The sequence below is a fragment of the Myiozetetes cayanensis genome, unplaced genomic scaffold (genome assembly GCF_022539395.1).
Source record: "Myiozetetes cayanensis isolate MyiCay16 unplaced genomic scaffold, myiCay2020 scf3, whole genome shotgun sequence".
NCBI classification, from domain to species: domain Eukaryota; kingdom Metazoa; phylum Chordata; class Aves; order Passeriformes; family Tyrannidae; genus Myiozetetes; species Myiozetetes cayanensis.
The window spans coordinates 6,364,955-6,392,365 of NW_026087521.1; the positions used below are offsets into that span (position 1 = coordinate 6,364,955).

General features: G+C 42.1%; 1 protein-coding gene across 1 annotated transcript in view; it reads right to left on the reverse strand.

Moving 5' to 3' along the window:
• The window catches only part of BEND7 (BEN domain containing 7), a 46,884-nt gene that overhangs the window by 11,060 nt on the left and 8,413 nt on the right, over positions 1 to 27,411 (reverse strand). Inside the window, 5 exon segments of the mRNA XM_050324267.1 lie at positions 3,695 to 3,814; positions 8,778 to 9,003; positions 13,831 to 14,096; positions 16,191 to 16,313; positions 21,671 to 21,970. Coding sequence (XP_050180224.1) covers positions 3,695 to 3,814; positions 8,778 to 9,003; positions 13,831 to 14,096; positions 16,191 to 16,313; positions 21,671 to 21,970 — 1,035 coding nt within the window.

Consider the following 27,411-nt stretch of genomic DNA (forward strand, 5'->3'; position numbering starts at 1 on the left):
CAGATCTCAGGCAATAATCTAAAAGAACTAAGAAAAAGCCAAAGCAAAATAAATAAATTAAAAAAAAAAGAGTATTCCCAGCTATGAAAAATATCGTCACTGAGTCAGAACTTAAATGAATTTTTATTTGGCTTAGGATAATAACCTTTCAAAATCTACACAGGGGAACTATTTTCTAGAAAGCAGAATTTTTAAGTGTGTTTTTTTTGATTAGCTTTCCAAGTAGGGAGCTTTTTCAGTCCCTAATTCTAAGAGATGAGCCAAACATGATAAATAAGGTTGAAGCTGGGCAGCATCTATGATCCAGTGATCATGATTTCATTTGATTTGAAAACACTCATGGGAGTACACCCTATAGAAAGGGGTACGAAAAGCAGATCCACCTCATTCATTTGCTAGAATTCCCTGAAATTATAATATCATTGAATGCTAGAGCAGGATTTACGTTTTCAGACTGAAATAACGTTTCACAGGATAAAGTGGAGAGGGCTGCTCATGAATGCCGTGTCCTACTGCCTGGTTTGAAATGAAAAAGTAATCAGAGGATGTACTGAATGGCTCAGGGGAAGGCAAGCAGGATGGAGAGTCTGCCCCTCCTCTCTTAAATACGTCTGCTCTTAAAATTTAGCTCAACATAGTGCGGACTAAAAACTTGTCTTGTGGCTTCTGTAAAACAAATGGACCATCTTAGGCTTTCTCCATATAAAGCCTGTGTGTTATGACAAACCAGGAACTGATGTAGATAAATAAGTGTGATCAGCCAGCAGGGAGACACACTGGCTCAGAAAGTCTTGGGTGAAGTTAGAGTAATGCTGGCTCAGATTTGTTCTTTGGGCACCTTGATCTGTACCTACAGGCTCAGCACATGTTTCAGTGAGCAAGCAGAGGCAAAAGGGAAAGGGAATGAATGACCTGTGAGTGTGGACATGAGGACACTCACTCAGAGAGGCTCAGCCCCTGCTCCACCAGCCACTGGTAGCCTGGAAGAGCTCAACAGCTCAGCCAGAAGAGTGATCAATCCCACACCCCAGTGGCTGCAATTCCCACAGTTTTAAGATTCTTAAAAGCTAAGTTTAGCAACATGGAGCCCTCAAACAGCTTCTCCCACAAGGTCAAACCTCCCTCCACGCCTGCCCTCCCCTCCTGTTTTGGTCTCTTAAGTTACACACAAATTTGGTATGGTTTCACAATGAATAAATTGTGCAGTTTTACATCAGGATAAAGCTGCTGAGGGTTGAGAGATTAGGCCAGCAAATGTTTCAACCAGCCCTACAGACCTCCCCAGGCTTCTGCTTACAGCCATCTGTGGACACAAAATATGGGACTGGATGGATCTGCCGCCTCATCAGCACTGGATTACTCAAATCAGCAGCTCACAGTTGTAACATAAAAATACTAACAAATCTTACTTCAACAAGATGAGGATGTTACTGCAACCAGTTGTCTGCTCCTGCCTCTCTGCTCAGATCTAGTGCTTTGCTGTCACAAAGACCTTGGAAACATCTCCTGTGCCTCAGTGCAAGGTCAGGTTGGGTTAGCTTAAGCCACCAGTGGAGGTGGCAGGGGATGAAAGGGTGCAGAGGGCCAAGTGGTGTGTTCAGTCACTCCTGCTACACTGAAAAGAGCATGTCTGCCTGTGGCTACAAGTCAGAGAGAAACTGTGGCGCTTCAGGGATTGGCCAGTAAACTAAACAACACACAAAAAAGAGTTTTTCTACCAATCTAGGGACTGTGTAGGTTTCTTTCAGCAAGAAAACCTGAGAGGCTGCCAGGTACATTGCTGCTCACTACTCATCCACATACAGTGAACGAGTTACCTTCCCTCTGCAGGCAGAGACAGTGGAGCCTATCTGATTCTGTCACACTATACTCAGCTTCACATATTTTCCTTCAGTCTTGCTAGCTTAGAGACAATATCCTCTGCTTAGATTCTCCCATCCCCAGCAAGGGCCAGAGATGGAGGTGGCCCCATTTGAAAGGCAAAAGCTGAATGTCATTGTCATTTTAATTAACATCCTGCAGAGGCACGAAGAAAAGCAAATAAAAAAGGATGAAAGAAAATAAAAATCAAAACAAAATTAGGTCAATCCTCTTTCCTGAGGGATCGTCTGCAGACAGCCCAAGGACCCTTTGCTTCCCAAATCCTGCACTGCACCCTTCACATATTGAAGCCTGACATCCCACTTCCACCCTCCTGTCCTGGGGGGTGACAGGCAGCCTCGGAAGGGGCAGAAAGCAATCCTGTTGTACAACACCAGTAATCTGACACTGCCTTTAACAAGATTATCTTGTATCCCTCTGTCCTCCCTCCCCCAACACACACAAGAAACCCTTTTTAAGGCCAGTGCTGGTTTGCTTCTCTACCCAGGGAAGCTTATGCTACCGAATAATCTGCACTTTTTTCCTCCCCCTGTGTTATTTCTGTCTCTGGGTGTTTCTCATTTTCTTCAGTCTTATGCTTTTCCCTCCTGGCATTAATAACGTTGTGGAGAATGATTTCAGATGCCAGCCTAAGTGTGTGTGCTTCAGAGATGCAGCTTTGGACAGAAAATACTGGCTCTGGGAGACAGGGAGCTGGAGACGACATTTCCTGTGGTCTCGCTCACCACGAGGGACCAGGGGGTGAACATCCCCTGCGGAGCCATCAGGTTTTCCACCCCATCAGCTCACAGAGGCTAACAGGCACTTAATTGTGGTGATGGGCAGCAGGGAAGAGGGGAAAAGGCAGGCAGCTAAATACAGTAACAGTGAAGGACCGTGTTTAATGACGTTGGCACAAGTGACCTGCCTCAGACAACAGTGTCAGATGCGCCGAGGGAGAGACGGGCGAAAAATACAACCCTGACAGAGTCTTAGGGAAAGAGCAGGATGAGGAAGAGTAAGTGAAGCCTTGTAGGAAGAAAGCCCCTCATAGGATTGGAGGCATGAAGACGGGAAGGAGACTAGTTGTGGTTTGTAAGGTAATTACACGTCTCTCAATCAGTGATATTGCTCTCCCAGAATTCTACTGGGGATTTTGAGACTGCACGTTGCTGTTCGTGGCTGGAGCTGAAATCTTAGTGCTGAGCTCCACTGCAGGCTGGTCCCAGCCCCAAGCATCCAGGTTATCCCAGCCCAAGTGGAGCAGCTTTGCTGCAAAAGCCTGCCTAGATTACCTGTTACTCACTGCTGGCAAGCTGCCTCTCACGTATTGCAGAACCTTGCTGGCACAACCTGGGTGGGTGGGTAGGTGTTTTTTTTGCTACACTGATGCTGATTCTTTCACCAGGAATGTGAGAAGACTCATCTATTCTCCCAGACACATAGTTTAGAGAAAAGGTCAGTTGGGTTATGTCTTAACATTGCAGTGAGTGGCTTGTCAGACCAAATAACACGGAATTATAAAACTTCCACCTTGGATGGATCAGCTAGTTTAGGAGTCATACTTCTGGGAAGAAGAGTTTGGGTGTTAATGGAAAGGAGTTAGAGAAAGATGCCAAGTTAACTTGTCTGCAAAGACAGCTCCTAAACTTGCTACCATATCAAACCTAAGGAAACACAGTACACAGAAACCTGATGAAGTGTTAGAGGTGTAATTTTCATAAAGTGAACAAGTACAACACTACAGTCAACAGGAAAAACAGTTCCGTGGATACACAGGCTCTAAGCTTTTAATCTTACATTCACATGTTTTTCCCCGTATCTTTATACATACCTGAGCCTCTTTTTAATCGTCTTCTTGCCAGTTTAATTTGATCCTGAAGAATCTGGACCCAGTCCCTAGGACCAGGAAGTTTATCCACATGGTTAGCAGTGCAGTATTTTTCTGTAAAAACTGAAATAAAAAGATACCACCTTTTTGAAACATGCCAGCAGGAAGGAGAAAAGGAGACTGGAGAAGAGGACTGTAATCAACATATATCAAGTTATTCACTTATGAAAAAGAATTTTAATGGCCAAATCCAGGACTGTGGGAATAAAGCCTAACTCAGCATTTCACAAGTTCATAATTCAGAAGTCATTTGGGTGCCATAGTTATTACATATAAAAGCCTGTCCCAGAGGAGCGTTCTACACCTGATGTCTTCATGAATTTCACACAAAATGATCACAGAAAAATAACAGTGAACTTTGAATTGAGTCTCAGGTGTGGCAGGCACTTGTAAATGCTGCCTTCCACATGGTACAGATAGAGAGCTGAAGATCTGCTCATTTGGTGACCTCTTGGTCAGGTTCCTAAGGCTGCAGGCAAAGTGATGAAGGACTGAAGTCCCACCACTGTGGAAATCACGGATCTTATACTGCCAAGCCAGACAGAACAGAATTTTTATAAACCTACTTAAAAAAAAAACAAAAAAACACCATTACTGAGAAAAAAGAAATATCCTACAGGTCCAATTTTGTATTTTGTAAAAGCTGTACACAGAAGGTCAACATTATCTTTAAATCCGTATTTACAGCAAACCTAACAACGTTATACCAAAAATACAACATTATAAAAGGAGTGAAACCGATGCAATTGATTTTCATCATGCAACTGAGAGGTGTGCAAAAAATAAACAAGAGCAGAAATAGAAAAAATATTATTGCTGTTAGTATTGCTACCATAGTCTTGGTCAGAGGTCTCAGAGCCCACTGTCCAATTATGACCGGCAAACAAAGAGAGAAAACTGGTCCCAGCTCAAGGAATTTGTAATCCTTGAGAATAAATGTCACACAAATGGGATAAGGAAACATGCAGCAAAAAAAGAGACAATTTCAGTATTTGCATACACACACTTCTGAAGCAGTGCCAGCTGCTAAGTATAAAGGAACCAAGAGCAACACCCCCCTGCAACCTCCTTCCACGTTAACAACTTCACAAAACCATGGCATGACAGGCATCAGCAATACTTTCCTCTGCAGTCTGATCTGCAAGGATGTCAGACCAACTCTGAGGGCTGCCTAGAGAAGTCAGTACATCCCCACACATTCACAGTGCCTGACTTGCAACAATCACCATCTTTCTGAAGGCAGAAATAACCTTTCCCTTCTGAATCCACATGGTACCTGACACAACAGGAACCTGATCAATGACTTATGACTGCAACTGCAGTTCCTGCTCGTGACCAGGGCCTGGGGACAATCTGTGACACCAGGCTGTCCCCAGGCCACCTGCCACAGGTGCCCCCTGTGGGAATTACGACTCCTGCCCCCTGTTTCCTGCACAGTGAGCCAGAGTCTGGTAGTCTTGGAGAGCCAGGATGTTAACCTGCTTCTCTTCTCTAACTTGTTTGTTCTTTTCTTGAATGAGAGGCAAAAGAGCCTTGATTGCTCAATGTGTGGTTAAGGGGAAGACCAATGTGGACACAACTGAATAGCAAGGAGGCAGGAGAAGTGTGACCTGCCCTTTCTAGTCCATCTGAGCTGAACAGTGCTAACAATCGCTCTGTCATAGAAACAGAGACTGGTTTGAGTTGAAAGGGCACTTTGAAGATCGTCTAGTCCAACCCCCCTGCCATGGCCAGGGACATCCTGCACTTCATCAGGTTGCTCAAAGCTGACCTGGCCAAGCTGACACTGAACACTTCAAGGTAAGGGGTAGCCACAGCTTCTCTGGGTAAACTCTGCCAGTGCCTTACCATCCTCATCACAAAAAAAACCCCAAAAACAAAAAAGTCTTCCTCATGTCCAATTTAAGCCTACTGTCTTTCAGTTCTATGATTCTATTGCTCCCTTGTCCTGTTCACTACAGGCTTTGGTAAAATATCCATCCTCACCTTTCTTACAAGGCCCCTTTTTATATTAAAAGGCCACAGTAAGGTCTCCCCAGAGCCTTCTCTTCTCCAGGCTGAACAACCTTAGCTCTCTCATCCTGCCTTCACAGGAGAGGTGCTCCAGGCCTCTGATCATCTGTTGTGACCCTCCTCTGGACTCGTTCCAACAGGTCCATGCCCTTCCTGCGCTGAGGATCCCAGAGCTCGATGCAGCACTGCAAGTGGGGTCTCACCAGAGTGGAGCAGAGGGACAGAATCACCTCCCTTGACCTGCTGCCCACACTGCTGGTGATGCAGCACAGGATGGGGTTGGCTTTCTGAGCTGTGCGTGCACATTGCTGGTTCCCATCTAATTTGTTGTCCACCAGTACCCCCAAGTCCTTCTCTGCAGGGCTGTTCTCAATCCCTCCATCCCTCAGTCTGTTCTGACACTGGGCATTGCCCTGACTCAGGTGCAGGCCTTGTTAAACGTCAGAGGAGGTTCACATGGACCCATTCCTCACACCTGCCAAGGTCCCTCTGGATGGCATCCCTTCCCTCTGGGAAATCAACGGCACCATTCAGCCTGGTGTCACTGCAAACGTGCTGAGGGTGCCCCAGAAACCACTGTCTGTGTTACTGATGAAAATACTGAATAGCACTGGTTCCAGTATGGATCCCTGAGGGATACATCACACTTACATATCCGAACACAGCTCATTGATTTCTGCAGGGAAGGATTTCACTGGCTGAATTCCTAGTCAACAACATAAAGGAAAAATAACTGCTTCTGATTATTTTTATTTTTTCATCTCTTTTTTTTTTTTTTCCCTCAGTTCCGAGTGAAAGACTGGTGCAGCACACAAGGGAAGCTGATTGCCCAGGAGAAACACTGCAACTGATTCAACAAGTGCCACTGAATACCCAAAGTCAAAAGAGAGAATTGCTCCCTGGCTAATCATCCTGTTGCAGAAGCATTAAATTACTTGTAAGGATGGCAGTGAAAATGTTTTCAGACAGGAAGAGTAATTTTCAAGCAAACAGTCCTTCCTTTAAATTCCCTGCACTTTTTTGTCGTGAATGTAGGCTTTTGTATCTCTGTCATGGAAAAGGACTAGAAGTGCCACTAAAGGGTATCTGGGCACGTGGTAGAGGAATGTGCTAATGATAATAATGCAAACAACATGATGTTGTTCCTGCAGAGATTTTATACTGGCTCAGTTATTTCTTGGAATAAATGAAACCACAGTGTGTGACAGCCCAGCTCCTCGGAGGGAAGAAGGGTGCTATTGGAGCCAGACTCAGTAAAGATCCACGGGACGTCAGCTCTTGGCATCTTATTCCATCACAGCTTTTAGGGATGGGCTTCCCTATCAGGAATCAGGCAGCAGCGTGTGGGCAATACTGTAAATGCCAATAAAGATCACTGTTATTACAGTGGTTCCTAATAGTCCCATTACAAATGAAATTTGTCTCTTGGAACTACAACTCCCCTCTTTCTTCTCCTAAGCTCAAGAGAAGAGGTTAAGCCAAGCCTCAGAATTTGCTCCAGTAATGTGGGCTTAGCTACTCAGAAACATTGCTCTCTGCAGGGGGTGATGGCTGCTACTTTAATAGTGCTCCTGCATTTACTGTAAAACATTTCTTTTATCGAGCGCTGTTCAAACTAGAGTGTTATTTAAAAAAAAAAAAAGTAATTTTGAACTCTTCTTCCATTTAACTTATTTATTAAAGCTTTTAATGAAGAACAAGTTAGAGTGAAATCAGACTCCGATTTTTGCAGATTATTGAGCTCAAGAAAGGAAGGTACAAACCAATGTTTGTGACTTAAACCTGATTACAAGCATAACTGTAAGAAAGTCTGTCAGCTACTCTGTAAAACGCATAAGGCTAAGACATGGGCACAACATACACTTTGTTGCAGAATCAAACAGCTTGGAAAGGTCCTCTGAAGGCCTTCATGTCCAGCCTTCATGTTGCAATTTCCCACATGTTCAGTGCTTCTTGTGCCTCTGAGAAGAGTCTGACTCCATCTTCTCAACACCATCCCACTAGGCAGTTGTGGACAGCAATAAGGTTTCTCCTGAATCACCTTCTCTCCAGTTCTCCCAGCCTCTCCACCTGTGACACTTCACCACTTCCCTGCTTTAGTACTGTAAGTCTTGGTGGCCCTCCACTGGACTCAAGCCAGTATGTCAATGTCTTTCTTTCATGGGGAGAGGGGTCCAAAAGTTGGCAGAGAGGTGGTTGCAAAAGGTTCTCCTGCCTCCTTTTGCTGCCAACACACATAACAGAGACTGTTCTCATTGCCCTGTGTCTCCTAAGTAAGCAATCTGTACCTGAGGATGAGTCACAGCCTCTAAAACAAGCTTCACTTTGCAACACAGACTGTTTTCTTGGTAACTCGGGTATTTTCCCTACAATATCAGATTTCAAAATAAACAGAATGCAGTTCAGAACCTCTGGCCTAATACTAGCTCTTTGTACACTGTGATCACAGAGTTTGAAGGTACACGTGTTCTTTGGAAGCTATAAAGCAGTGATCACTAAGAAAAACCACCCAGCACAGGATGCTCACACCGACCAAGAAATTTGCTCCCGAGGAGAACGACCACCAGTTCTTAAGAGCACCAAATTCATCTCAGCCCCAGCATTACCTTCCTCCATCTCTCCCCAATCCAGCCACCTACTACTAAGCAATTTACAGAGCAGATACAGTCAGATGCAGTGCAAGACTCAGAATTTTGATTGAAGGGTATCAGTTACGCTGTCATGTTTTCAAGATTTCTTTGCATCTCTGATATACGGGGGAAAAAAGTAATTATCTTATGTGAACACTGAGTTTCTAACCTTAGAGCCTGACTTCAGAAACCAGGATCATTGGCTTAAAATTAACACAAGCTGTCCCCGTAGAAGCTATTTTTAACAAGTGAATGAAAGGGAATAAAAATAAGACTGCATATTTTAATAGACCTAACACACGTCAGAAATTCTAATCCCCTTACACTCTTCTTAGCTCAGAATATGTTCTAATTACACATATGAAAGAAAGCAGAAAACATACCTTTTATTGCACCCACAATATTTTGGTCTAGTCCTTTCCGGTTGTCATTGAGCCCTCTTTTCCTTTTGCCATTTGGTAAAGAGTTAGCCAAAGTCTTGTCATCAAAAAATGCACAGACCAGCTTCCTAAAGAGCAGACTTCCTGAGCGAGTGTAGTTTGATAGTATAGAGTCCAGCTGGGATTTTGGCATGAAGACATCAAAGCCTTCTGCAAGTTGCACTTCTGGCTACCAAAAGAATACAAATGTTTTAATTAAACGAGCATTCAAAGACATTGTTTTATTTCAGTCATGCATCTGGTGAGACTTTACAATGACGTGATCCAACCACCAATCTTTTCCCAGCTATTCAGGACCACAGCAGCCTAACTCACTGAAATCAAACCCCATCAGTGAATAAGCACCTTAAAAGGCAAATCAAATAATCTGTCTGGCCTCTCTAACAGTTAACAATTACTGACATTATTTCTAGGTGTGCAGCTAACAAAAAGACAAGAGATATCTTTCAATACTGGGTAATAATGGCAACCTAGAGGATCATCCCAGGGCAGTGTTCCTAAGCGATGCATTTTAAGACATTTATCTAACCATTTAATGGACTTGTTTCACTGCCAAGTGCTGTGGGGCAGCCAGGCATTTCCAAGAAGCACAAATGCAGGGATATTGGCCCGTTCCACATGGTTTCCCACGAGGGCTTCTAGTGCAGATACAGCCCATATGAGTAGAGGGGGATGATGAGTTTGAGGTTGCCCTTGGAGCCCACCCTTGCTGAGCATCCATTTCTCCCTCCTTTTCGTATTCCCAAAATGCATCCTTAGAAGAGGATGGTGTTAGACATACAGCTTATTTCAGCACAGAAACCCTCAACAGTAAATCTCAGGGATTTACAGGACTGCTAGAAAGTGAGGCAGAGGGGAAGAAGAGGAAAGACAACCATGTTGTATTTCACAATAGTCTTCTCTCAAATACATTCTGGGTCAAAGCAGACAAGGTCTTTGAGAAGTCCCCTTACCAAGAGCCTTTTTGCTGCCCCTGTCTGTACATACCAGAAATTACATGAACCGTATTTGCAGAATTTTCTTCATAATGCTTATGTAAGACTTTTACATGGAATAATTATATTTCTGGAATGAAGACATTTCATTAATAAACTAAAATTTTTAAAGTATTATTTGGAAGCTGGCAAGGAGGGAAAAAAATCCGTAGTCATGACGAAAATAAGCCAACATTTCAGCCTTGCTCCTAAGAACTGGCTTTTTTTCTCCCACATGAGAAAATATATCCACCAACAATAGCGCATTTTCAAAGATGTTCACAGAGCAAGAGCAAGTGCCATCTCCCATCAAATCACCTGCAAACATCTTGAGTCTAGACAGAAGAAAGGGCTGCCAATCTCAGAACAATTTGGCTGTGTACCTCTTTTCCCGTGGATTTTTACAAATCAGTTATCAAGAGAGTTATAGCAAGCAGGATACTTTCAAAGCATGTACCATCATGAGATATGGACATGTGTTGAGCCATGAAGATGCTTTGGGAAGTCAGGATGAAGACTCTTAAAACATGTGGATAGCAACAACAACAACAACAACAAAATCTTAAAAGCATGTAGTTTCTCAGCTTGTTCTGGATGAAAAGTTGTTTTTTACCTTGAGAACTTTCAAAATGCTGGATCCAACAAAACAGAGTTACTCTATTTGACATCTGACAATACTCTGATGTAGGTGGGTTTTTAATATGTTACTTCTAAACTTTCTGGTGACAGAAAAGATTTTCAAGAGTAAATAAATGTGGGCCAAGTTTACAGCTTGGGAAAAATTCCACTTCGTGTTCATCAAAACCCAGAATGTAGTTGTCATGGTGATGAAGGTATCCTGTTCTGTTACTTGGGTCCTGTGGGAGACATCTAAGATGACCTGGATCAAAGACATCCAGGGTAGACAAATCATCTTCACTAATCACAGAATTGTTTAGGCTGGAAAAGACCCATAAAATTATCAGGTCCAATGTGTAATCCAGCACTGCCAAGCCCACCACTAAACCACGTCCCCAAGTGCCATACCTACATGTCTAGTAAATACCTCCAGGGATAGTGACTCCTCCACTTCCCTGGGCAGCCTGTTCCAGGGTTTGACAATCCTTTCAGGGAAGAAATTTTTCCTAATATCCGACCTAAACCTTCCCTAGTGCAATCTGAGGCCATGTTCTCTTGTCTTGTTGCTTGTTAATCGAGAGAAGAGACTGACCCCCACCTGGCTACAATCTCCTGTCAGGGAGTTGTAGAGTGAGAAAGTCATCCCTGAACCTCCTCCAGGCTGAGCCCCCCCAGACCCCTCAGCTGCTCCTCATCAGACGTGCTCCAGACCCTCCCCCAGCTCCACTGCCCTTCTCTGGACATGCTCCAGTCCTTCAATGTTTTTCTTGTAGTGAGGGGCCAAGACTGATGCCAGGACTGGTGTGGCCTCACCAGTGCTGAGCACAGGGGGACAGTCAATGCCTTGTCCTGATGGCCACACTACTGATGCAACCACCAAAGATCAGTGACTCCTGTGGTACCTTTTCTGATACCTCCTGCTTAAATCCCAAAAAGCCAGAAGGATTGTGAGGCCCCACTTTCATGGCCTGTATTCATACTGAAAAATCAAGATCAAGCAAGCTTTTGCCCTGTGTTTTTTTTCCCTTTTGCTTTTTGCTCTGTGGGAGGTTTCTGTCTTCCCTGAGTTCACTTCAGAACACCTGCATTAGGCTTTGACAGGTTACCAACCACCCTGTAATGCAGTCATAAAATACATCTCAAACCTAAACACTGCACCAGCATGGAGGAGACAGGAGTATTTTAGTTTTGGCTATTTTATTCTTAATACAGGAATCAATTTGTTTTATCAGTGAAATAATTTGAAGGCAGAAAGACGATTTATTCTTGCTTTTCTTTAGTAGTAAACCATTCTTCAATCAAAGACAATCGGTAACTAATTGAAGTTTATGATCACTTTGAATGTGATTTCTCAAGGAAAAAGCACTTGTCAGTAGATAATGATCATGCATAAGGAACTGGTGGGTAAACTATTTGTGTACAATAAAACAAGTAAGACCTGAATGCCAAAGGCTTCTGCTGTGCTAAAATTAACAGGCAGTGAATTAGATTTAATCCTAGACTTTTTAGTAGCTTGTAATACATAGATTAAAAATTATTAGGTTATAAATGAAATACTACAGCTGTAAAACAAACACAAGAAAGTTTAACTAAGAGTAACAGATCATTACATTTAAAAAGCAGGTTCTCTGATCCATGGGCCAGATTAAGGGTTGGTCTCACAAAGACTTTTTCCATCTCTGTAAGCAGCAGTATTTCATCACAGCAGGTCCGAACTAATTGCACTCATTTTGGCAGCCCCAATTTTATACCCATTAAACTTGGATTTTTCTTAAAGTTCAATAAGCGTTGACAAAACAGCAGTGGCAGCAGTGGTGGTGCATGACACAGCACACACTACAGACAACCCGTGGAATAACCTCAAGGGAACATTCATTTACGGTGCTGTGTAAAATGTCTTTCAGTTTTTTCAGGCATTCAGACATGCTGGTGGTGAGCACACCAGAGATGCTTATGAATAAATAGAAAAAGATAATGTTGCCATTCATTCTGACACAAGTGACTTTCTTTAGCCTTCTCAAAATGTTTAAGGTCACATTCTATTTTCACATTAAATATATCTGTTTTCAGAACTCAAATGTTTTCTTTCCAAAGACAAAGCAAAATCAATTTGTTTGTCTCAGGGTTCTGGCTCTGTAAATTTAGTCGAGCAACTACTGTGGCAAGCAGGGACCCAAGCATGGGTGGGCAGATGAGGACCTGATTTACGAGCCACGTTTTCTCTTCTTTTTTTCCTTAGGTCAAATTGGCAACTACAAAGAATCGTGTCCAGCAATGGAACACATTCATAAAGCCAAATTAAATTCCATCGCAAGTACAAAACTGTTTTCAAAACCGTGCTTCAAGCTGACAAGAGTGCCACAAGCAAAGAAAAATTATAAGCACAAATTGCATACTGGAGATAAATTGCCAGTCCCTCCCCAAACCTTTCCCTCAAACATTATTAAGCTCAGTACTACAAAAGGAAAAGCTCTGAAAAAGCATCAAACTAGTTACTCTGTATCACTACACTGACTCTGTGGCATGAGACTGCAACCTAATTAGTGGTGTGGCTTGCATCTCTGTAAGTGAATTATTATGACAGCTCTTTTTTATTATTAGTTCCCTCTTCCAGAAAGGTAGAACATTATCTGCTACATTGTTTTCATTTATGCTTATTAATACTGAATTTAATTATGTTTTTCTAGCTCATAGTACTTAGGAAATTGGAAAGCGCCTGCTCAAAATTAAAAATATATTAGAGAAATTAATGACCAGTTTACTTGTCAATGAACATGGTTTGGATGACATCAATTTAGTCATTAAACAAAGCCAATCAGCCACCAGATACATGAAATTTCTATCACTCTGTACACAAATCAGGAAAATATGCCTACTGCAACTTTACATGGCAAAAGCAGACATTCTTGGAGAGGCAAATTTTGGCCCCTTTAGTCACGCTGACATCATCAACATTGTCAGGGCCCTCATCCAGCAACCACAGTGATGGAGACTGAATGACCGGATTCAGCAAAGACCGAACACACACCTGTTACTATGTGGGTTCAACAGCAATGACTGGCCGTGAATGGTTTACACACCCAGCACTTTTCGTGGCCCCTCACCTCACGGTGGCTCTTGGCAGTGGGAGAGGTGAAGAGCAAGTTCCCACTACAAGCAGAAAGAACCAGGGCCTTGAACTCAAGGATGAACTATACACTCATGAAAGTTGGAAAAAACCCCAAACTTTGTAATCAGCACTCCCTTCATCTAATCCTAACATTTCCATTCACCCCTAACCAGGCTTTGCTTGTTTATTCTAACAAAAAGTGGGAAGACACATCAATGGGACTTGAGTACGGATTCTCCTGAATGAGTCAGTGCTTTAAAATCCCGTGATCCTGCGCATTAAAACTTGAACTTACATCTGATGAAGCCGATTCAAGGATAATTCCAAATCCTGAAACGGGGGTTTCTGGTTTTAGGGGGGGTTCAATCGCTTGCAGACTCAGTCTCTCTGAGTTTGCTGAAAGCTTCTTTTCATTCTCTGCAGTGTTGGGTTTCTTACTCATTGCAACTGGTTCAATAGTTTTCAGGGGCAGTTTTCTCTTTTTATTTCTCTTTCTTGATATTGTTGCCTTTTGTGCACAAATCAGAGGAACAGGAGGCTGCTGTCTGTTTTGAGTCCCAACTGAATGAAAGAAAGTAATGCATTAATTTTATAGACAAAAGCAAACATATAATCACAGAGATGCACCATTAAACTGCCGACACACTGAACTTATTTTCCAGGTAAGTGCTGTGGCTTCCAGGGCTGCTGGTACAGGGGAAACACATTTTATCACCTTTGCATAATTTTCCAATCTGCACAATGGGAATAATGACAGTGAGCTATACTATGAGGCTTTTCAAGACATACTGATAAATAGCATTTCAGGAAAATTAGGAATATGTGGCTCTTTCTCCTAGTGACCACTGGGTGGTTAGTGAGTTGAAGCACTTAAGTGATTGATTTGCATACTCTCTTGAATGACTGACAATCTCACTGTCTTTGAGGATCTTTTCCTGATAAAGTAAGATAATACAAGTGCTAATGCAATTACAGTTATTTTTATGACTGTGGTCTCCAAGTTAATTAGCTCAGCAAGAACATTTCAAGTACCATTATGTCAAGAATGAGTGAAAACACTATTGAGTAGTTTAATTTCTGGGAAAAAAGGTAACCCAAAGTTGCATCAGTTTGTTTTGCTCATACACAAAAACTGACATGCGTTACCTCTGAAATATAAGAAACCATATTTCATATGTATCAACATTTTGCATTTCCCAGTATTCACAATAATTTGTATAAATTAAGGCACCAATCCTGAACCTGTATCAATGCCAGTGAGTCCTCCAGCAGAATGCTATCAAGATACAATTACATCTGTGGATAAATCACTAAAATCAAGGTCAAAACAAAAAATGCCAAAAGTGCTTCACATGCAGATCAAAATCATTTCAGTTATGAGTGAGAAATAAAATGTTCTTATCTACAAAGCTTAAGGAAAAAGCAAACGTTATAATACTGTTTATTAAAATATTTAATTTCTGGCAAGGACTTACAAGACTGTGATGTGCAGTTTATAATTAAGACAGTAGGGTGTTTGAACACTAAAATAAGTTATGACACTTTCACTTACATGTTTGCATTTTAGGTTTTTCTCCTTTTAGCAAATGCCAAGTGATTTTTTTTCTCTCTGTAAAACTATAATTTCAGAACATATGAAGTACTCCCAGTGAATTGAGAGTTTCACGAATTAACAAGGTACTTTAGATACATAATAAACAAGGTATGTTCCTGCTATTGAGGAGACAGCTCTTTTGGCATAAACCCCAGTTCTGTAGCTGTCACTCACAAGCCATTTTCAACCCCAACGTAACTTCTATGAAATTGGAGTGATAAAGAAGCCCATGTCCCAGCAAAGACTGTAAAACTGGGCCTTTGTGTGCTCCTTTGTAAATTGGTGACTCCTAGAAAAGCATTTTTATGCATGTCAACCGATATTACAAAACCTGTCTGATCCTTCCCATCACTCACTCAAACATTACACACCGTGGAGACAAGGAGTTTAGTCAGCCCTTCACTCCACCCATGTTTCAGTTAATTACTCAACACTCCCTTTTCTTACAGAGGTCACTGAATTTTAGGTTCCCAGCAGCCTATGATGACCTGCCTAGCTCCTACCTGCCACAGTCTCATCTCGCTGGCTCTAGAGCTCTCCTGGCTCTGCATTGTTCTGTTTCAGCTCCCAACCTAGCAGAAAACTAGACAATTCTGATTTCATTTTCCTTACCACTCAGATTAGTGAACTGGTGAGCAAACCACAAATTAAGTAGCACTGTGAAAACAAACTGGGGGTGGTTATGGCATATTGACCTACCCAATGGGCTCTCACTACAAGAGTATCTAATCACATTAGATTTTTTTTTTTTAATTCAGCCTTAAAAGATTCCTACAAGATAAAATCCCATGTTACAGGTAAGGACCTGAGAAGTAATAATTACATTTCCAAGAAATGTAAAAATCTGTAAATGACTATGAAAATCTGACTTTGAACAATGTGTCAACAGAGCAGGAAATAGTTTCTGTCTTAGACCATTCCTAGCAGGAAGATCATAGAATCACAGAACAGTGTGGGTCGACAGGGACCTCCCAAGATCATCTAGACCAACACCCCTGCAACGAGCTTGACCATCTTCAACTAGATGCTTGTCACAGATAAACACATATGGGACATTGTACCTGCTTGAATCTGCATCAGTTTTCTCATGGTCTTGAGCTCTTGAAGAATTGCCTGCAGGGTTGACTGGCAATTACATGTGCAGCAGTTTGGTCCAACTGATGAGTTCACCATGGGGATTTCTCCTGAAAGAGAGAGGAATGAAATGAGGGAGAGACGATGTAACCCCCACAAAACCACCCAAACAACAATTAGCAGCAGGTGTTTGAAACTATTATCAATATACCAGATTGTGAAATTAGATTCAAAGCAAGAAAGCAAGTAATTTTCAACATGGTCCCTTTTCAGGGGAAAGGGCCACTAGTTTTTATCCAATTACTAACATGTGCAATCATATAGAGTTGGGATGCAATGTTACATGGGCTGGAGAAGACTGCTCAGAGCCTGAATACAATGCACTCCTCACAGCAGGGCTCTCTATTGTCAGGCTGGTTCATCTTGAATAACAAAAGCACCAAACCTCATTATAAACATACTCACTTTATCACACACACAAAAAAGCCCATCTCCTGCAACAGTCTTACAAAGAATGGAGACAGTCTGTGTAATAAAGGTTTGTACTGTACATCAAATAGAGGGTCTAGGAATTTTTAAACTGCTTCAATGTTACATGTGATTCTTTACCACGTGAAGAATTGAGAGCGAAAATAAAAATACCCCAAAAAACAGGACAGAAAATAATCACCAGCACAGAAAGCTTTCAAAACTGCACTTCTGTTTGCTAGGGTGGGATTGTTTTCTATGATATGTTTTCCAGCACTGTGACCTACAAGATGGGCTTTCCACAGTTTTCCTTTGAAAATTAATATAGTAGTTCAAGAGATTCTTTTTTTCTAGTAATTCTTACTAGTGTTTAATTCAACTTACATACTTCTAGTTCTAGTCCTCAGCAGTGCCTTTATTACTGCCTTGCTTTCCAGAAGTTTTGCACTGTAGGTCCTGAATTAGGACAGGTTGTAACAGCTGACAGATTTCAGGCTTTATCTGGATTGTTGTATCCAGCACTTTAATTTAAAATAGCTATATCCCCAGCTTTAATGCTGCAAATAAAATTTCCAAAATTCAACAGAACACCTAGCAGTATCTGGCTGAAACTGAGGCCAGATGGGATGCAGCTCCCTCCCTTTCAAAATATGCTTACAGTCACTTAAATTGATGGGTATTTTACTGCTCATCAAAGCATGCAAGAGGAGGGATGATCATTTTATGAGGATAGGCACAAACGGACCTAACAAAAATCACCTCACTTGGTGTCACATGTGGACTTCAGAGAGTGTATTTCCCTTTTTCTTCCAAAGCCTGACACTTATCAGGTGCCCTTTAATCATTACCCACCTAAAGTGAACATAAGCAAACCATCATTTAATCTCCGCTCATAAATCCTCCCATTTTTCATTATTACTTTTGCTTTCCTCTGAAGCCAAACCAGCCAAATACCATTTTAGGTTTGGGTTGTGTTCCTTCATCAGAGCTCCCTGATGTCAGACCCACACAGATCCCCTGACTTCAATCCTCATTTGAAATTGCTGAAAATCTGGCCAGCCCTAAATCACTCCCGCCCTTTCCTAATTCTTCCAGTGTGTCCCTCCATCCTCACATCTCCCTTCCCAAGCACTTGTTCTCTACCTCCTTCCATTCAGTCCTTCAGACCTGAAGCAACATCTATCAGACTTGAGCAGACTTGAGAACTGATGGTCATGCTCCAAAAGTGAGCTACTTGTAAAGCTAAACTGATGTATCCCTTAAAGATTGCTGACATCTTCTGGGTGTCACTCTCCTCTTTTCCTCAGATATTTAGACTGTCCACACTATAAATTCTGGTATTTTAAAATATCATCCATGGACAAATATGTATTAAAACTGCACTGAGATCAATAGACTAGTTCAAAAATCTCTGCAAACCTAGCAAATACAAATAATAGTACCACTGGCTTCATCTCTCCAAGGTTTCAGCTGCAAACGAAATAACTTTTTAGAACTAAGGAGTTATCTGGAAAACAGGCTGTGAGTCTCAAATTGAAACAAAAAGGTTTCTGATTCAGCAGGACTCTGCCTAGTTTGATCTCACCCTTCCTTTGTACACTGTCTATTCACTGGAAGTTCCTTGGGGTATGGACAGGATTTTACCTTTTCAATGGTCCATAAAGTGCTTAGCCCATTGTTACAGGTAGAGAGGGAAAAAAATAGTGTTATCTTTAGCTTTGCAGCAGATTACTCAAAATCCCTCAACTTGACTCCACCAATACCCTCTACCTACGTGTTATAGGTAGACTTTTAAGTAGATGAATTTCAAGACTACTTATAATTTAATAGCACCAGCATTAAGTCTGTACCTTTCAATAAGACAAGCAGGTACCCCAGAAAATGGGAGTCCCAGGAAATTAGGAGAGTTTTATTAACAGGACATCCTTTCTTCAGTGCTTTCTCAGTTGTTTAAACACTAATCAGCTTCTCAAGATAAATCCCATCCTCTTCTTTTGATCAGAATCCAATATTCTAGTGGGTTTCCAGAAATGGTATTTAAAAGACCATAGTGGGGAACCACAGCTGGTGGCTTTTGTTTCCTTCTTAACAAAAACTTTACATCATGGTAAATTGCACATGAAAACTTGGACAAATTATAATAGTAAATACCTGTACATCTTTCCTATTGTAATGTAACATGTTCCTAATGAAAGCACACAGGCTCCTGATGGAAAACCAAAGGGTCTATTTTCCCACTGAGGCATAGGGGATTTACATTACAATCCCCATTAGCATTGATAGAAATTACCCATGTAAATCTACCATAGGTACTGGGAATGGGAAAAGAGATCACCAATATTTCAAATCAAAGCAGGGTTCTACTGACTCTATACATATTCATGAAGGTTTTTTATTTTCTTTCTATCCTCCCTCCTCTGATCAGTTATTGTGTTGTAAGAAACATCTTGTAGAGTGTTCTCAGTCATTGTTCCAAGCACTATCTTTATCATTTTTAGAGGACAAAAGCAACCCTTTTCAACTTGTTATAAATCAATTTTTAATTTTAAAAGGAGATCAGATTTTTTATTTTTATGAAGGAGTCTTTAAAGAGCCATCTCCCTCTCTTTTGGAAGCTAGCCAGCAGGCAAATTTGATACCTGCTTGTATGGCTGAGAGAAGGAGATGACACAAATACATCAGCTGCTTCCCCTGTGAGAGCAGTAAGTAGCCCACGACAGTGGTTCCTGAAGCTGGGTCTGCTGAGAGGGAATTCACCTGCTGTAACATTGCTACCAGTTTATATTTGAAGAACATGCAAGTACTACCCATTGAAAATGATGTTGATACAGCCCAAAAGCAATTCAGCTGCTGCATCACTGCTGGATTTGCTACAGAACACAAGAAATGAAACTCAAATGTCTTAGAAAGACTCTGTGAGTTTGTTGTCCCTAACAGAGCAGACATGCTGCTCACTGTAGCCCCAAGGGGCTTCCACTAAATGTAGTGGGTCACAGGTGTCTACTCAACATCCTGACTTGTGGAACTGCCACCTTAAATCTGGTTTGGAGTAAATCACTTTGCTTCTCAGGTATGTTCCAACTCACTCCTCTGCTGCAGCAATGTCTGGGCTCCCCCTATTCCTCTTCTGCTCTCTTCTATTTTTGCCAGTACTCACTAATGCTTTCTGTTATTAAACAGCCATTCCAGCCTCTTCTTGAACCACCCTAAGAGTAGGTAACTGTACCAATGAGATGGACTTGATGTGTCTACTGCATCCAAATCTGAGTAATTCAGAGGGCCCACAGCATGTACCTTTACTTCCTATGCAGTATCTATCCACAATGGACAGAAAGTTCCCGGACTCAGATCACCTGCTACAGATACTTGAACATCCCAGTGATGACCTCAGCCTGACAGCCCCAGGTAACAACAGGCCTGAACAGTTTTGCTCTGGTAAGTTAAACACCATGGTAAGTACCAAGGAGGAGTATCTCCCTTGAGGTGTTGTTCAGCATTTCTACACCCAGCTTTTAGGGCCTTTGTCCATCCTCTAAATAACATCTAAAATGCCAACTTAGATGCTCAGGCCTTCAGGACACGGGATGGGGGGAATCAGGCATGTCACAATGCCCAGAAGAGCTGTGTGCTGGGTGAAGAGCAGTTTTAGAGCTTGCTGACAGCCCAGAAATTCACCAAAAATTTTCCCTTCCTAAAGTCCAGGCTTTGGAGTCAAAGCAGCAAAACTGCCCAGTCTGATCACAACACCTCACTGTAGGCAGACACCTCTTACCAAATTGCTATGCAGATTGTCTTTTCAAAAGTGGCCAGCGGAGAGGGCCCACACCCATCTTTATGTAATAACCCAAAAGATTACATTCCTTTCTGCAGCAGGACTGCACAGGGAGGTGCCTCCTGGGGCACTTCCCCAAGACCTGGGAGCCTGGGCATTCCTCTTGTCCAGCCCAGGAGGTTGCTCAACCCAACTCTTTCCCTGTCCCACAGGCCACTCTAACCTCTAAGGGATCATAAATCAGCTGAACCCTTCCTCCTCGTATTAAAAAAAATCAAAGCACTGGCATTTTCTTGCATATGGGGCCAAATCCTGTAACATGTTTCAGCTCACATGCTGAATCAGGCCCCTGAGGGGATAGAGGTGCTGCTCCACCTACCTTCTGGATTTGGGAACCAGGCATCTAAGCTGTGCAGGCTTGGGCACTTCTGTGCATGCAGAGAACTGCCCCTGCTGGTGCCCAGAGCCTCTCAGGGCAAGGAGGGAGATGTGTGATGAATTTTGTGTCCTTCCATGTTCAGAAGGTTGTTATGGTGGGATTTTGACAGCAGTTTTTTAACCTGGCAGCAAGACTTACATTCTCTGGGGCTTAACACAACAAGAGAAAGGCATTTTAAAGGCACACTGCCATCTACCTCAGGGCAGAATTCTCTGCCAGTACTAGAAAGGCCATGCTCTAGTACACACTGTTTGTAGGTAGACTCCATCACTTCTTTTCTTCAATGGTCTCACTGGAATAAAAACCTAAGGCTGTGATGGAATTTTGTCCCTGAAGTTCAGTGGCCTGTTACGAGGCTGATGCCATCCCCTCACGAAAGGCAGTAAAATCCTGCTCCGCAAGTGGTGTCACAACAGCGCTACACTACTCATGGCAAAGAGGAGTGGTAGAGGTTGACGTTTAATTAGCCATGAAGTTAATAACAACGGCAAAAGCTGTTTTAGTAAGTACTGTAGAGAAATTAAGCTTGTAACAGCACTGAGTAATTCTGTCCTATCACCAGGAAACCATTTTAAAAGCTAAGACAGATGGTAGCAGAATGCACTGTGCCCACTTTCACACCTTTTTGAAGTGATAACTATGTGCTCATTTTGTAGACTCTGAACTATAACTGCTTTCAGTGCAGTGGTACAATATATCATCACAACAAAGGCAGATACTTAGTACAGAACAAGGAGAGGGGGGAAAAAAAAAAGAGTACCATTCTCAGTATCTAACACAGATCATACCATTGGATGCCACAGTTCGAGTCTGATTTTGGAACGTTTTGGATCGAGTTCCGTATTGCCCTGAAAAATGGCTGGTTTGGGGTGATAATTCATTCCATGCACCGCTCTGAGAAGGATGAAGGCTGGCCTGGGACTCTGCAGGGGGATTCAGGCGCTGGGCCCAGGCTAAGTCTAAATCTTGGGGCTCCTCCTTCAGTTTTTCTCCTTCTTTGCCAACTCGTTGATAGATTCTTCCAGTGCTGTCATTCAGTAATCTTCTCATCCCTGTAATTTGTTTTTTAATTTCCCGGCTTTCATCTCCTAATGAAAACAGAGCCACAGTTATCACTGTAAATTAGCAAAAACAGTAATGGGTAGAGATTAGTGACTTTAGATACCAGTAAGAGTTGGAGCACAGAATTAAATAAATAAAGACAAGAAAGAAAAGGGATGGTTGAGTGGTCGCTGGGATGTACCAGGCTACGCTTTCACACAGCCATGGCTGACAGCTCTCGTGGCTGAAAGACCTGCTGAACTTGGCTTTCTTGATGCTGTTTCTAAAGCTTTGATGAGTGAGATTATTTTTTGCCAGAAGGAAATAATAATAGCTACAGCAGTTTCAAATAAACAGTCCTTTTAAGAGACTGATCCTATTCAGGCACTGACATCAGTAGATATTTTTCCTGAGTAAAGCCTAAAGGATCAGACCCTTTATGTATCTGCTGTATGCTGAGGGATAGATCCTAAAAAAAAAAAACAAACACAAATAGCACCACATCACCCCCCACCCCCAACACTGCATCTATTGATTGTAATGAACAAAATCAGTTCCTTAGTCCACAGAATTTAATAATACTGGATTATGCAGGAATAAATTAAACAGTAGCTAATATGTGTATAACCGTATATAGCTGAACTGCTGGATGTCTTGAAAATGTAGATTATAAAGACAAAATGAAAATATACGCAAGAAAAATGTGACTGTTCCAAATAAATTCAGGGCATTTAAATAATAACAGTTACACACTTTAATACTCCTGGCACCATTTAAGTATTAATTTTACGTATGAAACTGCTGATTGCACAATGAATAGATGTGTTTTGGGCAGATAGCAGCTATTTTGCTCGTTAAAGCATACATTACATTTCAGGAGTAATAAGGAAGTGTTCATTGCCCCTTCTGAAATAAGAAGCTGCTGGTTTTTTTTACTGTTAATAGAAAAATGAAACATCCTAAGCAAATGGGAAAACGAAGATGTAGAAACTGATGAATCAACCTTCCTCTGTAGTATATTTAATACAGTAATGCCTGGTATACTCTAGTCAATTGACATTTGTGCTTCCCAAAATAAACCTATTTTTGGCAAAGCTACAGAATAAAGGAAACCTCAGAAATAAAAAAACTCTACTCTCCAAAATCCAAGATGCAAGGTGTGTTGTCTCTGGTTTAACAAGGTATTTGAAAGTGTGCTAATTCCAGGCATGTGAACAATTTTATCAACTCCACAGCTCTAATCAGTTCCTTAAACTTAGGTGCACGCCTAGGGAGCAGCTACACTGGACAGATAAAAGAGCAGCAAACCCCTCCCCAGCACGGGCCAAGCTCAGTGTGGCTGGGACACACTGCAAGCCCAGCATAGCCAGGGACGAGCAGCACCTGAAAGAGGGCATTTTTGCTCTAGGAGGCAAAGAAACAGAAGGGGACAGGAGCTGTACGATCCACTCCAGCCTCTGCTGGATCCCAGCATCTCCTGCTTGACCTGGCACACCGGTTCCCTGGGCTGGTGCCAGCTGGCTCCAGCCCACCCCGATCCAGCGAGGAGAGTGGGTGGATTGCAAGAGAGCTTCCAGTCCAAACTTAGAAAAATATTTGCCAACCCCGTACAGCGACACTCCAGCACCGCTCCCGCTCCAGCTAAAGCGACGAGAAAAACCCTCTGAGAGGGAGTTCTGCGCTGTATTTATTTATTTTGTTGGTCTGCCCGCAGGTTTGTGTGTGTGGCTGTGATTTAATTAACAAATCACAGCACCAATTCCTTTAAAACGGCACTTTTTGGCCCCAGCCCAGCCAGGAGTTGGCTGTTTGCAGTTCCCAACCTTGAGAGGCTGCAGAGTACCACCAGACTCCAATTACTGAGGCACTCAGACCTGTACACTGCCTTTCTCCTGTACGTGGCTGTACCTGCTCATATCCCAGATCCAAACGCTCCCACTACACCGGAGCCTGGAGCAAACCCTTACTGATGTGCCATTTTAACATTACACCAGGCTCTCCAGAGCTTTATGTTTGGATTTGTATTCGATGGCAAAATGTATGTGAGTATCAGAACAGCTTCCCACCCACCCCCTCCTGCCGGGTGCAGTGACTGTGCTACGTGTCTGGTCGGGTGACATGTTGTTAGAAAGATTAAATTTCCGTTACCCAATTACATAAAATATTAATGTTAATTGAGCTTATTCAGCCTTGATTCTGTTCCCTTGTTCCTTCATATAGAAATCTTCCTATACAGAGACATGAGCATGTTTAACTCCAAATAAAAAACCCCTACATTTATGTTACAACAAACCCTGAACTTCAGATAAATCATTACTTACACAAGGAGAGTCTCCTTTTGCAAACTTGTTTGTTGGGGTTTGCATTTTGGTTTCTTTTCAGGAAATTTTCTGTTTGTTTTGTTGGTAGTTTTGGTTTCTTTGGTTTGTTTTGGGATTTTTTTGTGTGTGTTTTGATTTGGTTTTTAAAGATGCCTTCTCTTTTACAAGGAAGGGCAATAAACCATCATAGATTATGCTCAGTTGGAAGGGACCCATCAGGATAACTGAGACCTACAGGCTATAAGCCTGACTTAAGTCTTCAGTGCAAATTTACATCCCTTCTCTTCCAATCATGACTTTTTACAGCTTTAGTTTGTAAGAGGCCAGGAACAGCAGCATCCTGCCCGAGGAGTGGAGAGCAGCTGATGTTACACCATCTGAACCTGCAGACAGGAGCAACACAGATTTAACTAAAGATTTAACTTCTTGCTCCCTGGTTATCTCATTTGGCTATTAGCTCTAGAGCCCCATGATAGCATTTTGTTATCAGCTATTCCACTGCTGATAATTTTCACAGATAATAACCATGTAATTTAAAAATCTAAAAAAAAAAAAAAAGGAAGATGGGGTACAGAGAAAACACAACTCAAGCTACTATGTCCTACAGAAGAGCCAGCCCTCCTTTTTAAATGATGAATAGGATAAGCCTTCCAAGATAGATGTTAAGGCCTGAGAAGAGTGGTGCCTATTTCAGCCTCTCCCTGTACATATACCAGGAGTCCTCACCATTCCAAAGGAGATGGGAATGCCTCCAAAGGGGTGACTACAGGATTTGCCACTTGGATTCCCTATGTAAACCCTCAGGTTTTATCTGAAACCAATGAAGTTACTTGCAAAACACTAAAATGTTTACAAAATGTTACTCAAAATAGAACCATGACAAAGTGCAGCCCTATTCAGAAACTTCTATGTACAGGTAGTAATTTTCATAACAAAAACATAACAATTTTTAATAACTACTGTTATAGTTGTTTCTATGATGGATCCTTATATACAACGTACTTTTTTCCACACTACCTGATCTGTAATCTTATAAAACAACAACAAAAATAGCAAAACAAAGCTCTTTAATAAATGCTACACTTACAAAAGGTAATTTTCACAATACTCACTTCAATCTCTTTCCTTGATGAAAGTATGCAGAACATAAAAACTTCCTGCTTTGAAAGTTGCAAAAATGTTTAAAATTACAAAGGCACAAATGTAAACCAGAACTGTCCCAGGATGCAGTAGCATCCACTGGCTAAGTGTGCAGCTGTCTGAAGAAACAGACCTGTAAATAACTCTAGTTAACAAAACAGTAATGATAATTCATTATTACACTCTTTGCCACTACATGACTGTTCACCTTCTCACTATTACGCTTATTAAACTGAATATAGATATAGCACATTGCCTCCCAAGTTCTTATGCTTTTCCCAAACAGTTTGTCAAAGATTATCACAGCACTGCAAAGAATTATAAAATGATATGTAACCATACCCACATGTTCAAATATTAATTTTATCCCATTATCAGAGAAGTGGTAACCACACCTGTAATAATGTGTGGTTTAAAGTGTTTAAGTGGGTAAATAGAATTAAGGTTGGACAACTGTCTGTGTTTGATATTTTTTCCTTTGACTCACATAAACAAATCGGCCATAACGCTGTCTTGGTCCAATATTTTGCAATTAATTTCTTTATTTCTAACATTTACATTTCTCATAGGTTTTGGGAAATATTCATGGGTAGCAGGCTTTTAAAATACAGGTTTTCTACTAATTAGTGTCTAATTTTATGTTGTTTGGGCAGCTGAAACTCCTACGGAACTTCTTCCTTTCTTGACCGCACAAATAGGGCTTTTTCCTCCATCAGGCTTTGTATCTCAGATTTCCACCTTTGTGTCCAACTAGGCTGAAATCAGTGGATGAGTTCAGGAGTTATCTGCAGGGTAGGAATAGCAGCAACAGGCAGCCAGACAAGCACATGTGAGCTGACAACAGCCTGGTTTGTTGGGAAGCAAGGCTTCAGAGGTGAGAAAAAGTGGAAGTCGATGCATATGGCTTGAAAGCTCAACAACAAAATAGTTGCAATGGGTTATATAATCAAACATATTAAACTGCAATTTATTAGATGGCACTTGAATGCTGCCCTCCCTGGAAGGGGGCCAGCAAAACTCAGCTGTCGTGTTTGAAGGCTCTGTAAGGGCTGATTCAGAGCGGCCCAAGGAACCGGGAGGCTCGTGGGCACAGGGCACATGTCCCTGCTGCTCAGCCAGGCTGAACTCTCCAAAACACCTCTTGGAATGCTACAAGGTATTCACGTGTTTCCTTCAGAGACAGTTATCCCAGAAGGAAGCCCAGTATCCCTTCTCAGCAAAAACTATACCCACATCAAGTAATAATTTTCAAAAATCAAGATATTTTTGTCACTGTCATCCTGTTCCAGAAGTGATCCTGAAACAGAAAGTTGTGAAGGTCAGCACGGGGGAAACAGAGGAGCCATGAGCATGATTCCTTATCGGATCAAAGGTTTCCTAACTCACGTGGAAACTGGCTGTAACTGCCCTGTGCATAACTGGAATCGGGCATCTGTGTAGCTGAACTCACAGGCTAAGCACACATTCCCAAAAAGGGGATACCTGGTCTGTGCTGGCATGTAAGAACCTACACTGAAGAAACAACACGGGCAACAACACCCTCTGCAAATGCAAAATCTGAACCCCAAGTCCTGGGGGAGGGCAAGTGGTCATGAACCACGTCAGAGGGTCACACAAGCAACACGAGTTAAGAGCCATGTGTTATAACCCATGAGTTATGGGGACTTTGACTACCCCAAGCTAACACGTAGGGACATTTAACCTGTCTCAGTTGAGGCATCTCAGCAGAACTCTAAAGCACCATTTAAAAGCACTTGTCTATCTTCATGTCACCACACAAAGCACCAACACTGTATTTACAGGAAAACCGGATCACCCTCAAATTAGACCCCCTCCTCCCAAAGCCAGCACGGAAGTGCATGGGTTGATAACCCTGCCTACCATGAGACACACGAAGTTAATAAGCACCACAAACACTAATGTAAGCAAAGCAATTTGCAGAATCAAGCCCAGGATCAGATCCTGAGATCAGTCAGGATTTCGGGGGGGGTTATTTCTCTGCAAAGTGGATCAGACTGGATGGCCCA